Source organism: Ptychodera flava, chromosome 14 (genome assembly GCF_041260155.1).
Source record: "Ptychodera flava strain L36383 chromosome 14, AS_Pfla_20210202, whole genome shotgun sequence".
NCBI classification, from domain to species: Eukaryota; Metazoa; Hemichordata; class Enteropneusta; family Ptychoderidae; genus Ptychodera; species Ptychodera flava.
In genome coordinates this window covers 23,795,440-23,810,298 of record NC_091941.1, presented here as the reverse complement: position 1 = coordinate 23,810,298, position 14,859 = coordinate 23,795,440, and the positions used below count along the sequence as shown (strand labels likewise).

Sequence of the window (14,859 nt, the reverse complement as noted above, 5' to 3'; positions counted from 1 at the left end):
GTAAGTACACAATAACATTCTTCTAATATTTGTTCAAGTGATTCAGGTGAGATACTGTGATTCCTCTCTGCTGTTTCACAGATATAGTAAGGTATATCCTGAATCCAGTACCCCGATATCTACCTGTCTAAACTGAAACACATCCTTTTTCAATAAGACAACAGATGTCAAGGGATTTGTAATTTACAGATATGGGTCAGAAAATAGATTAAGATTCAGCTTTTCTTATATCCAGAAAACAGTATAAAGGTATACAGGCCCCAGTGTCTTCGTACATTTCTCTCTATCCTGAGAGAAATGCAGCATACCATTGACGTCAGATTTTTCCTTGTCCCTAAAATGTTGTCTTGTTAGATCTTAGAGGACTGCAAAGTTAATGTTATGAAGTTACAATTAATTATAAGGAACTGAACAGAAGTTGTACCGTACGATTTGTCCAAATATGTGCCGTCGTTTTCTTGACTTTCAATAAGATCGCCTCGTGAAAAAATTCATGAAGCAGTTGGTAATGGTATCACTTCATGTGCAACATCAGTAGAGAAACACTTGCAACGTTATCTTAAAAAATAAGTAGTACTATCAAATGCACACATCAGCCCTTGATTACACAGTAGTAGGTACATCTCATTTCATGTATTATACGCCAGTTTGGTAATCTGTTCCATGCTCTGATGTCAGTATGATTATCATTCAATCACAAAAGACCTCACCCACTGACCTAGCCAGGGTAGGACTTGAGATGGCAGTACAACATTTATAGATGGGCCGTGTGCGCCGAATTCATCGAAGCTGTTGACATTACTTTGCCAAGGAAGTGTACCGTAAAACATCCCCTGTATACATAATTTGTACCTGAACCTATAGGTAGGACAGTTTCCAGTCTGTCAACCGACCGACAGAAGAATTCAGGTCTAATCTTGTTATTCTGATGTTGTGATCTACCACAGTGAGTTTAAGATTTTATTCAAAAACTGTGTTCAATCCATACTTCTGAATATCTACTTGTGAAGTTGTTCTTTATGTCATTTGGTGTGTGTTTTCCTTTCACAGATACCCCTCCAGCAGAGCAACAAGAACTTTTTATCAAGAAACTTCAACAATGCTGTGTGTTCTTTGACTTCATGGACCCAGTGTCTGACCTCAAGGGCAAAGAAATCAAGAGAGCTACTCTAAATGAGTTAGTGGATTATATTACAACTGGGAGGGGTGTTCTCCAAGAACAGGTGTACCCAGATGTGGTCAAAATGGTAAGTGAGTCTCTGCCTCTTGAAACAAGCCCTCTGATTGGGCGATTTTGTCCCCTACCTGTGGCATGATTGGTCATTTCAGCTTTTCAGTGAAAAGTATAAGCATTCCAATAAACAGAAATAAAAGAAATGAATTTTCACTGATATTAAACGGTGAGGACGATGTAGTCGTGTTTTGGCTATGCTATGTCCCTAGCCGTCTGCCTGCTCATGGTGCCCTCAACAATCAAGGTGCGTACAGCTCACTGAAGTAGCGCACTGTAGTTTCAGCGCAACTTGCTACAATGAGCCTTCCGTGCCAAGACTGTTTTGGACACAGCCGTGTATAGCAGAGAGTTGGAGTTTAGTGAATGGAAGACTGTCAGAGAGAGTCAACTATGAATGCAAACTTTGGTTGAGTGCCATCTTTCCCCAGTCTCTGTGTAGTGACTTGGGAAGGAAGAGTTAAGTTTCCATTGAGGATTCTAAAAAATTACTTCTCTATGAGTTGAAAACAATGAATGCACACAATGACATCAAGGTGTTTTAGCTCTCAAGGGGTCCCAATCAGCACCTTTTGATGCTCATGCAGTTTTCATGTAGCTTTTTTGTGTGTATACATGTGTGCTTAGTTTATGTTTGTTAGTGGAGAGGGAGGTAGGGAGAGAGAAAATATGGATGGATAGATGTGTCATAAAAGAGAGAGGAGAGGGGAAGGGATGGATGGATGGATGGATGTGTCAGAGAAAGGAGAGAGGAGGGGATGGATGGATCATGGATGGATGTGTCAGATGTTTGTGTAATCTGTAACTCAAGAAGTGTAGTGCTGTTTGTTATAAAATGTCATACCCAGACAAGTATGGTTGTTTTACAAATCCTATGAAATTCAGGACGGGCTATCACAATTACAATGAATGGCTTTATCAATTAATTTTAGTAAGTAACTTACGTAAGCAGGCCATACTGAGGTACTGTTGAGAAGATAGTGTGTTGTACTTGCTACAATGTTAGCATGCATACTTTACTGAAAGAAATAAAAAAATCATTTATAGTATCCTATACAGTTATCATAATCATCAGTGTAACATCAATTGACACTGATGCCACCTTGTCACACTAGTTATGAACCTTTGCCTCCCTCCCCGATAATCTTCAACTTTTGACGCATATGCTGAGCAAGTCTGCAGATCAGATCTTAGCACGATCAGAACCGAAACATAAAATTTTGTCTTGGAGCTGCTCTCACAAATTCTACTGCATGAGTATTAGTCAGAGTTAAAAATATAGGATCATTGTGTCCTGGAACTGAGGTCACAGGTCAGAATAAACCAGTGAACAGGAAGCAAAAACAAATGCATTGATCAGAGAGCAGCCTCGGTGACATCTTCAAAACTCCAGGGATGTTGGCAAAGAGAAGCACGGTCAATACCGCATTCAGTAGATGTTAGTATTTCAGTTGTGTGCAAGACTGATAATACGGTGAATGAGGGCACAATTTAGTTGAACCCACTTGCCCTGTGTCAGTATGTGATAAGTACTGATCCACTGATCAGCATAAAACCCAGCAGGGCCTTTCATGTACATCGTCGAGTTTAAATGCAGAAACAACTAGAATGCTTTCTTTTGCCTTGATTCAAGCGTGTATTACCATCTGTAGATCTAATGTGGAAGAAAGAAGAGAGGGATAAAAATTTCAGAGGTAGTCATTTCTGACATTCATTTACAATAGTGTGTGATAATATGAGTACTGGTGAACACCAGCTTTTGAGGGCCCCTTCCGATTCATGTTATTGCTGTCAGTGATGTGGTAAACTGCCTCAATCTCGAGAGTATTTGTACCTATTTTGTCATTGATACTTTCACGAACCATGGAAGATATTTTATAAGAGGTGTGTTGTTGGCCATCAAGGCCTACTGTTATTTCAGAATGTAAAAAGTGAGCATTACTTCCATACACAGTTTTATCGTCAATGTCTTTAAAGAGTTGACAGGACAAATCTTAAAACTTTCATCAATAAACATTTTCCGCAAGTACCCTCATTGCGAAGGTATATACGCACATTGAATATTGATCACATTTCGGTTCTGGAGTGTTCCTGAAAAAAAATTCTATACATGCAAATGCTGTGCTAGCTTTATTATTGCGAATGAATAAAACGGAATACTCTTTCAGGCTTTGAATGTTTGAAGCTTTCCAATGTATCAGCGGCTTTTGTGAAAAACAAGATGTGTGATGAAAACTGTTTCTGTGGTTATGTTGTCAGTTTTTAGGATATGACCAAAAAAAAATGATTGAAGATTTGTATGGATAACCCATTAGTGGCAGTACATCCAAAGTAGTTGTGTAGTGGTTGCGTCACAGCGTCACTCCGTTGGCACTGAAAATACTTGAAGATGATACACTAATGTGCAGTCGTGTGTGAAAGGGTTCGTTGGTGAGCATTTCACCGTCAAGTTTGTACTGCAAAGTGTTTTGCATCGGCGCTGCACCCTGGATATCTGTATCTCTGTGTTGCATCCTCCCAGCCTGGCTCAGTATTGATAGATTCCCCACAAAGAAAATCTCTAGGGTATGATGAGGTGGCTGTACCATGCCTGCTGGTTATGAAACAGACTGACTTCACTCCCGCACTGTCATGTACATGGACTCAAACACACACTCACATACACATACATGCAAAAGTGCCGAGACACATTTAGGTTATCAATACATGATTCATTTATGACGCACATAAATAATACATGTGTACAATGTAATTCTACATTATGAATGCATTGTGAGTGAGACGATCCAACTTATCAAAGGCACAGCACATTGCCACTGAGATCTGATGAACCTTTTCCTCAGAGTACTACCCAGATAAGTCACTGAATCACCATCAAGGAAATCATAATATTGACCCACCGTGGTCTGTAAGGTGATCAGTGATTGGTCTATTTCTGTGCATTTCTTTGTTAGATCATCAGTTATTGGTGTATTATCTGTGTATTTCTTTATTATACAAATCTTAGAATTTGTACTGCAGGTTCATGTATCTTATGACCAATGAGTGTTTATCCTCTGATTCAGTGCAGATTGTTCTTGCTGCAATCTGCATCCCTACCACTCCCTTGGTTGTATTGTTTTGCCAGACTCCTTATCAAAACACAACCAGGGAAGCGATAAGGCCATAGATTGCAGCGAGCGTTCTCTAACTAAAGTACGTTATGGATAATAGTGCTGTCTGTCACTCTCAAAACCAGAAAGAGATGGGTGGCATACTGTATGATATAGGCTTTGACCTAATTTCCTCGCTTTTCCGTTTCATACTAGTCAGCAGTGCATTTCACTGCGGTTACTCGTATGGGCGCTTTCATTTGACGACAATACAGTCGATCAATATATGACGTTGATTTCTGTTTCATAAGCCCAGCAGAAATATGGAAGTGTATTGATCTGCGTTGAAGTGGCTAGCCAGAAGGTACAACTGTAATGATCTCATTGATTTCCTGAAAAGGTTGCAAATTCTCCGGATCCATAACACTTCTCGCCAGTGAGCCTAGAAAATATTGGCACCAGGCTTTTACGCAAGTTTTCGTTTTGCTGAAAAATAGATAGTCCAGAATAGAATAGCAGACACCACAGTATAAATTGTCACACTGCTTTGCTGTGCTGTGCAGTACTTGGCTTAACCCTCTCACCACCATGGTGTGGCCCAAACCTGTTCTTGTCAATGGTGATTGTGGACTTGTATATTGAGAATTTGGGGTTGAACAGGTCAAGTTATCTGTGAAGAGGTGGTGGATGCATTAAAATATGAAACAATGAGATGCAGCACACTCATGTTTGATGTGAAGTGGTGCTGAAAAAAGGACAAGCTTGAACTAAAGTAGTGAAAGAAAATAGAAGTGTCCAGTATCCGCTCTAGGTAGAGCAATTTAAGTAAAAAGGCTCAGACTTTGTGATTGTTGTGTGTGTGTGTGTGTGTGGAGGGGGGGGGGTGTGCACAGTTGTGCAATAATTCGAAATAATTACATAAGCGAAACAAACCATTTCCAAGAGATGTTGTTTGAAGATATAAATATTATCAATGTCATTTCCATATATGTTTATATTATGTTCTGTTGCCATTATTCTCCCTTGCGTAAATGGTACTCAACATTTGAAGGTCAGGCTAAAAACAGAAGAATTCATTCTTGTTGGATGAGGTAAATCGAACTTCAACGTTTTACACCTTTCAATGAGTAGGTGAGCAAAGTGCAGCTGGACAAGGAGATTGTTTCTCATTCAAAGATCTTATTTTGAGTGATTCTACAGAAACCTTTGATCTTTCCGACAGTTGCGTATCCTTCTTTCTTCGCGATCTTCACTATCACTGTGATTATTTTTAGCAAACGGGATGATAGTAGTGCCTTGTCAGTCGACATTTTACAAAATAAATCAATGAAATAATGGTAAAAAGACCAGGCATTTACCCATCAAATGAGGATAAACCAGTATTTCTTGCGTTGCTTGAGTTTGTCATTGAGTTGAAAGGGGTTTGATGGTGGACAGTGTGATCATTGGCTGGTGTGTAGGAAACAGTTTTTGTGTTCTTGGCTTTTGAGATCATCGATGCAGCAAGACAAAATACATGTTAGGATAATGAAATGCATGCATCAAGAAATCAAATTATTTTGCGTCTTGCAGTAGAGCAAAAATGGCCTGGATCATACACCAGTACAAAACCCTGTGATAACAGCCTCCCCATTTTGTGAATGGTACTGTGAGAAATATCACGGAAGTCAAGTTTCGTTTTTCTCACCTCGTTGCTGAGTAACATCAAGTGTTTGTACCCAGGGGTCTTGAAATGCTTCTTCATTGTCTAGTTACGCCATACTGCTCTCACATCTGATCCATTAATATCAATATTTCTGCATAAAATCCTCCGAGCAAACTGACATGTCACATTTGTGATAAGCGATTGCAAGTGCTCATGTGTTGAAATAAACAGGTAGTATTTAATGTTGGGATGTTTCTCGCTTGTTGTTGAAATGCGCAGCTAGAGGAGAAGACAAAATATATTGACAACTGAAATACAGGAGAGGGTGGGTGTGCCAGGTTGGGATGGGGGTTATGGAAGTCTATCAGTGTCACTATCATTCTGTGCCTGAAAATAGCAATTGTTTGGATCAGGCTATAAAGTTCAGTTAGGTGTCTGTATTGTGTATAATTATGGTGGTGAAGCATCACTCTATTTTTGCATTCTTTTTTTTCCCGATCCAGCTGCTCTGTGGTAAACAAGACCAGTCTTCTAGGGGAAGGGTTATGAAGCGTGATTTTGACAGAGGCGTAATGAAATCAACCCGTCATTGTTATTTACACAGAATGTGTTTCGTGGAGCTGTGTTTTGTGGAGCTGTGTTGAACTTCCCAATTTATAAAGCGAGCTTCAAATTGACCCTTGTGATGGACCTTTGGAGGGAAAACACTATATCACATGCATTTTGTGTATTGTTAATTACCCATGTGAAAATGCCTCCTTTCCCATATGCGGAATGGTAGAGGCCAGTATTCCCAAGATGTACAATTAAAAGTAAATGCTTGCGTAGTGTTGACTACCCTGTCTGCTGGCTTGGAGATACAAATCTTTCTCATTAGTACTGGGGAAGTAAACCAAATCTATTCTGTCCTCCCAGAGGTGTTACAACATTCTATGAAAGCTACATTTTTAATGATGATACATGTATTTGAACACATTTCTGCCATGGACTGTCAGCGTTGGTGTACAGTCGAATAGAAATCTCAAAAATTTGTTATTGGACAGTAAATTTCAGCAGTAAACGCGATGTCTTATGTTGACTTTCACATCAACAAACAGCTATCCCCACAACATCACAGTCACTGATATACAAGTGGACCTGAATGCTAAAATCTGGCCAACTTGATTGAAATTTCAGACCTCTTTGCTGCTACTCAGGGGCAATATTGCCTTTTATACACGGTTTGACCTTTGACCTAGCAATATCCGCGGTTTTGATTTAAAATTTGTGAATCATACTGTCTTACATTGTCTTCAATTTGACTGAAGTGTGAATATAATGTTGTTATAATTGGCAGCTCACCAAATTCAGCAATAGTCACTGAAGTACCTCGTGATTGTTCAAGATGGCTATTGTGAATGTAACAATTACGAAAGTGTCATGACCTTTGTTACGGATAATTCACCAGTGACAAGTTTCGGCCTGATGCTTCTTTCAAATGCCCTCTTTTCTTGGTAAATATGCTTTCATGGAAATTTCCCGTTCCTGTATATGGAGTTTAAGGCTGGCTGCCCGGCAGATGCCGACCTACCAATAAAACTGCCGTTGCCAGGGAGGCTAAATGGCCTTGCAATGACATCGCCGGATTGTTAAAAGTGGAAGTTCAAATGACATAGCTGTGCGAGGTGATCAGGTGAGGGGTCACAACCTCCGCAATTGAGAGAGTGTTGGACAGCCTTGTATGTGTGTGAATACCTTGCCCAAATTAGAAAAAACTGTAGGCATGGTGGAGGTCTTGCCCTTCGAAAGCGAGGCCTAATTTCATGCTTTTCAGGCAATTTCCAAGGTATATAATGAAATTTCAGAATGGCTGCACAGAAAATTACATTTCAGATACCTCATTAGACGTGAGAGTCAATAGAAATGCACCATTTTGGTTATCGGCAATATTACGGGATCATATAGGGTATTTAAAAGCTTTCAGTAATTGTGGCTCAGAATTAAAATCCCAGAATAAAAGAAAAAAGGTGAATTTTGAACCTACCCCAGTTTCCATTAGCTGTGTGTTTAGAGCCTCAGGTTTACAGGAACTTCCACAAACACCAACAGACAAATACAAGAACGCCGTTTACGTACACAATTTCTCTCAAGCCAACTTGTTTCCCAAGTTCACTTGAAGGTACGGGAAGGTTCTTACATGTGAGGTGAAGGATATTGTGACCTGTCTGTCTGTATGTGGTGAGTGACTGAGCATCACGTCAACAACTGCTATCGTGCTGTCTGTGTGAGACTTGTTCAAAGGAGGAAACGGCATTTTTACAATTTCCACTCTCTGTGTGTCAAAGACACTCACGCCAACTTGTGCATATAGATAATCAAAATAAGTGGACCATTCTTCTCTCATCATCCTCTGATAACAGATCTAGCATCGAAATTTATTACCTGGCAGGTGTGATATATTGCTCATGGATATTGGAAGTACAGCGCTCATAGGGGAAATATGCCTCTGCGAAATGAACAGACGAACACCGGATGAAAAGACGACAACCAAAACGTAGGACAGGTGTCACGTCGTGTATGCATCGCCAAAAAAAATCCTGATTATGCAAGTCAATGTAATTGCTGTGTTGTCAGCATTTAAATCTGTCTAATGAAACAGAGCACCCAGCACTAAGAGAGGTGTTAAACAATTGCTGGAAACAAGCCAATACAGTTAGAAAGTCACATCAGCATAATTTTATCATTTCACCTCCACACCAAGGTGATAACGTTTATTGCTTTCTATGGTCTCTCTGTGTTGTGTTTTTGAAGTTTCACATCTTACAATGTGAATACTTTTTGCATATGAGGATGCAAGCCAACGTTGACTGACTCCAGTTCTGATTAATGTCCTGATCATGTTGATCACGATTTCAGCCTGCCTTCTTTTTTCTCAGTACCTGAACTGACAGCCCACCAAGTGACAAGTGGTTGTGAATTTTTCTTTGCATTTTGCTTCAAGTCACTGAAATTTCCACAATCAAGCACAAGGAATCTCGGGGTTTTCACAGGGCATTCTTATTTGTTCCGATGGATGTTGATAACTTTGTCCATGGAAAGGGAGTATACCTGTGTTATCTGACTTCATTAACCCACAGGGAATGGCCCTGTCTCTTCCAATGATAAGGCCAGGAAACCTGGATATTCGAATCTGTAATATTTCTCTCATGTGAAATTTAGACATGGCTCTCTGCTGGTGCATGCTGGGAAGACCCATCAGATCCGGGTGTTCACTGGAGTTTTGACAGAAGGCCGTGAAGAGCTTGTTGTTCTCCTTCTCTGCAAACCCCAAGACGGTATCAGGAAAGAAAATACAAACACAGCACTTACAACTTATATGCAAGTGGCTGTTTCCATGCCAAGCCAAGGTACTTGTTTTCCCAAGTGTTGTTGAAACACACCCTTGTCACAAGGTTCAGGACAGTCTACAGGATGTCTAAATTGATTTGTGAATTGGAAAGCCATTCTGAACTGTGAATTCTGTTTTGAGCGCATACAAAGGGCTCATTTCTGCTGATGGTGACGGTAGTGTCCAGCACATTTCTCTCATTCACACCAAAATGTCACGTCCCTTTGTTCCGCATGTCCCTTTGTTCTTCTTTTGAGAGAAAAATTCAATCAAAAGTGAGACGTGGAACAAGGATCATATTTTAATATTAAAGTGGTTTCTTTCGCCAAGCAGTTTCAGGATTAGAGTTTTAAATTTATGCTTTCAGTTCGTGTCAAATTGTTCATCTATCATCAAAATGAATTTTGTTTCCAGACCATCTGTCAATGTGACTGTGAGAAAAATTTCCTCTTGAGGAATTCTCATTTTTAAACGTGTAAGCCTTTCAGAAAGATGTAGATCTTGTTAAAGTCTCATCAAAATTGAGTAATTTCCTTACCAAATTGTTGTTCGCCTGACCACTAATTATCTGCATAAGTAAATCAGATAAACAGTATAGGCTTGCGGCTTCTGTGTAACAACAGCATTTGTGATGGTTGCACATTTTATCATCATATAAATTTTTTGAGTTCCATGAGGAAAGTTAATAATAGATTTCCGACGTTCGATCATTTGGTACTCTAACTTGTCATGTTGTTGTCTTCCCATTGAACTCTCAGTCCCTGCTGTCAGTGTGGATACCATGAGCTCAGGTCTATGAGAAGGCAGCTGACGAGTTGGCATAGGACTGTCAGTTGAGATCTTTTGTGGCAGTACAGGACAATATGACATTGTGTAGTCTCAAGATGCAAGTGCCATCCATCTGTGTGGAGAGATGAGATTTGTCGTGAGGGCTACACTTTTGACTGTCATGTCCACCAAGCAAGGAACGTTAGTCCACCAAGCAAGAGAACCGTGAATGGCCAGTCTAAGGATTTGCTCGAATGAATTGCAATGTTGAACTTGAAAGCACTTGTACCATGCTTAATATTGTTTTGTCAACATGTTTATTTCTGTTTTGGCTTGTAATTTATTCGAACAACAGAAAGCAGGCAGTTAGCATACATTAGCATTTCAAAGGAAATTTTTACCATCTTAGTTTATGCACTTTCATTATAAGAACTGATGGAGCTCCGGTATTCAGCGAGCTATACAATGTAACACTGTTTTTACTACAACTAAAAACTTCATACAGGAAAACTAATCTGTTCTCAGTATTATCACTCATGTTGTATTTGCTCACTCACTCATTTACATATTCTACTCTATTACGCATTGATAATATTGTCTCGGAGCGTTACAGTCAGACAGTTCATAACACTTCATTGATACATTGTTTTTCTGGCCATTTGCCACGCATGTAATACAATATATGCTACATTGCCCTTTTGATGACGAAAAGCCTTCCAAGTCGGCCAGTTTATGACGTGGTTATGAATCGGTCGTCAGAGCCCCTACATATGGCAAGAGTTTTATTCACCGTTCAATTATGTGCTATGTTCCGCTGTAGAAATGCCAGCATTGGTGAAATTTGTGGCATCTGCTTGACCGAAAAGTTATTCAAAAAATGGCATACCATGAGACATTGGTTTAGATTTGTTCTTCTCTGTCTGTTATGTGTTTAAGTCTAGCGATGTGACAGGCCTACCCTCTCATTTATAAAACTGATCATTGGGTTTTTTGTTCAGGGAAGATTGTAATAAATGGTGTGGAACTATATCCACATTTTCTACATCTCATCCTTGTCTTTCACTTCCTACCCAATAAGAGAAAAAAAATTCCTGATGCAGTTTATGGCGGTTCGTAGCTTTTTGTAGTGTGCTGGTACAGCACGTCTGTCAAAACTGATTGTTTGTGTCGTTGCCCACGCAGAAAATGAGTAGTCAGGCAATGAAAATGCTGAAAATTTTGGATCTTCTCTTGATCATTGAAGATTTTATGTGCCGTATAAATAAATGGAACGGCAGTACACATGACCTTTTGCTGTGTACACACACAAGGACAGGGACTTGTGTGAGTGTTCACATATATAATCAAATTCATGGGGGACATAAGGGTAGGAGACTTGCCCTCCATTGAAAATGCAAAACTGCAGGCACCACTGATGCTGGTTTTAAGAATTTTCAACAACCCATGGTAAATTATTGTAGATTTCCCCTTAAAAGTTTTGATGGTGTTGGATAGGGGTTATTGGCATATAAATGTACAAGGTTTACAACCTAGCTGTATTGAAAAGGTCAGTGTTTTTGCTTGTTAAAGTGGTACCAGTGTTTTGCTGGAAATATTGAATGTGATGGTGCAGTTAATTAAAACGGACGAATCTGTGCATTTTCAAACCATTTACTCTAAATATCAGGAAGATGGCAACTCTCGTTAAACCAAAGGATTTCAGAACATGGCCTGCAGATGACAGAAATGAACATACAGATGACTTTCAGTGTTTCCCCCATCTCCGCACTGTACCTACTGTTTGGTAGTTCAAATCACACGGTGGTTACTGGTACCCAGCACGGTTCTCATGCAGTGTCAACCCAAGCAATTATTCATAATAAGCATGACATTTGTTAGAACACAGAACTTGCTATATATAGATACAGTTCCTCATGCGAGCTATTTTTACATGCATAATGAAATTATCTCAAAAAAAAGGCATTAGTGTTTTTAAGTGTTCCATAACATCAAAAGATGCCTGAGATTATCACTGTTTTGTTTATCTCAAGCACTATCCCACAAGCCACACCACGTCATCAACAAGGGATCAATATTTCAATCATATTCCTGCATATAATCAATGAAAACAGCAAGTAGTCTTTCCTCACTGCCAAAAAAAAACAAGGGATGTGCACAAATTTTATTTACCAGATCTCACTCACTGAAGATGTAATGGTTGGAAGATTCATCATGTACACACGCATCCATAGTTTTCCTAGGTTATCCGTGTGTTAAAATTAACCTCCGGGAAAGGGAGCGTGTCTGTGATATCATTACTTTGTAAGCACGAGATCTCTCCACGCCATGGGGGCAGTACTCACACAGGAGCGCAGGCTTGCAATCATGTTAATGTACACCCAACTGAACTGCATTGTGGGTAGGATTCGACCTATTAGTTTGAGCCTGTGCTAATCACATCCATGAGAAAACAGAGCTAACTCTGATAGCCCAGTATGCTTTTGTAATTTTTCTGCATTGAGAATGGATTGTATGCACCGCAATATACTTATCTACTGCTGTTGACTCTGAGAGCTTTGTGTACTGTATACTGACTCTAAAGGTTGGACAGGAGTCTTTGATAAATGTTATCTTCTGCAGTGTATATATGACAAAGAAAGTAGTTGCAGTCAGTTTAAGGCTGATACGGTGTTTGTGCAACAAATCTGTCATAGCAGTTAAGAGACTTCTCTAAATGTATTGAGAATATAGACGTATTTGTGTTGAGTAATGCTGAGTTTATGATGACTCTCGCTACTCACCTATTGTCGCAAAAGGACACATTCAAAGGAAGGACATAAAATTTGCTTTAATGAAATCTTGCGTGACAGAAGCGGTTCATAACTGACGTTTTTTCATTATTACTCACACTGAATTATTGTAGCATTATGAAGGCAATAAGTCTAAAGAGTCAACAAAAGAAAATATGACGCCTTTATAGAAATATTAATTTCACGTGTGAAATATTGTAAAAAGTGAGCTGGAACTACGTGTAGTCGGCATGCAGCGTTTTCTTTGTCTTACTACAAAATTGTAAATGCGCTTTGCAAATCAATCGAGCACATAAATCATTTTCCAGGGAGTTGAAAGTACCAACAGTCCTTTTGTAGGTAGGAAGACTTGTTGCGTCTTGACATTTCAAATGTGCAACACAGGGCTCGACATAAGCGCTAGCCCACTAGCCCTAGCCACTAGCCCTAGGCTAGTAAATTTTCAAGAGGACTAGTAAAAATGTCTTCGGAGGTAGTCCTGCGGACTAGTGCAATTTTCAAGTTCCGTAGTTGTCCAGGAAAGTTTATCGCTACAAAACTAATGGGACGCCGGGCCACTCATTCGATAAGAATGAACCAAGCCTCGATCATTTTATATAAAAAAACTAACCTTTACCCAAACAAATTGGACAGTGAAACAGTGAAGCAAACTTTATTGATCACCAACTTAAAATGAAACAGTTTACCTGCTACGGAGAATCAATTTGTACTGTACACGCCATAGTAACATGGCCCGGGAAACATGGCTCAACGCTGAGCATCAAACGGAATTGTCTGCACGTCGTGTATTTTGGTTTGCTTGAAGCTCATCACTTCGCCTAAAAACATGAGCAACCCACAATTTCGTTCAAACACTGTATCCTTGCCTTTCAAAGAAGATTTTTCTCAAGATTTCTTCAGGGGCATTCCAAAACAACACCTCCGATAGTTCGTAGCCAGCTTGACCCTGCTTTACGATGCCTCCACATGCTGACCTCCATATATGTCAAGACCCCCTAGCTTGATTGAAGCTGATCTTAAAAAGAGCCATCTAGCTTGCCAAAACAGTGCTATGGCAAGTTGCTACTGCTTGTACAGGTGAGGGAATTCCTCACCGATAATAACTTGGTGCTAGCAACTTATTGTTTTGCCATTTTAGTGGAAAAGTGTAAATTATTGGGGCAATAATAGTGAAGTGAACCTTAAAACAGTAGTGAAAAAACAACGTATGAAATGGGTGTATCAGACTGTTGTATCCAATCACTTCTGGGAGTCATTGGTTATTTTTGTGATAATCACATTTTGTTACCAGTAACTGGCAAAAAACTCATAAAGACACAAGCACATAAAATGGTAAAATGCAACATTTTTACTATTAAAAACAAAATTTTTCACAACCATTATTACATATGAGAGGTCCTCCCCACAAACTGGTCAATTTTAAAATGTGATATATGTCAAAAATATGAAGGCACTCCACAGGAACATTGTGAATGGCTGTATGAATTTCAGTTCTGGAGAAACAACTCTGTCCCCATTATGAACAAACATGTTCTTTGCAAATTAATGGCGCACTACCTGAGCTATGAAGAATTTTCCAACAAATTCATTCCTACGTCTGATTTTATTCTTGATGGTAATAGGCTATTTTCATGACCTCTCCTCCTACACAGGACATTTCATTCAGGTTATTTTTGTGGTTTATATATGTTTCAAAGTTAAACATTTTGCAGTAAGCAAATGTGTAGTCTTGCATGAAAGTTAGTTATTGGGTTTAAAAACCTTTGCGACAAAAATATGAGAATGGTCATATACACCCTCTTTACAACATGAGAGCAACATTTGGCTTTGCTTTAGCAGGACTAGTAGATTTCATTTAGGACTACTAAAAATGAACTGCTACTAGTCCTTCGGGCTAGTGGATGATTTGACCTTGCGTCGAGCCCTTTCAAATGTGCAACATGATGCATTTCGGCAGACTGGCGCAT

General features: G+C 39.5%; 1 protein-coding gene across 1 annotated transcript in view; it reads left to right on the top strand.

Annotated features, from left to right (window-relative positions):
• Positions 1-14,859, top strand: part of LOC139149841 (serine/threonine-protein phosphatase 2A 56 kDa regulatory subunit epsilon isoform-like) — a 76,517-nt gene that overhangs the window by 19,858 nt on the left and 41,800 nt on the right. Inside the window, exon 2 of the mRNA XM_070721842.1 lies at positions 1,051-1,247. Coding sequence (XP_070577943.1) covers positions 1,051-1,247 — 197 coding nt within the window. The remainder of the gene's footprint in view (positions 1-1,050; positions 1,248-14,859) is intronic.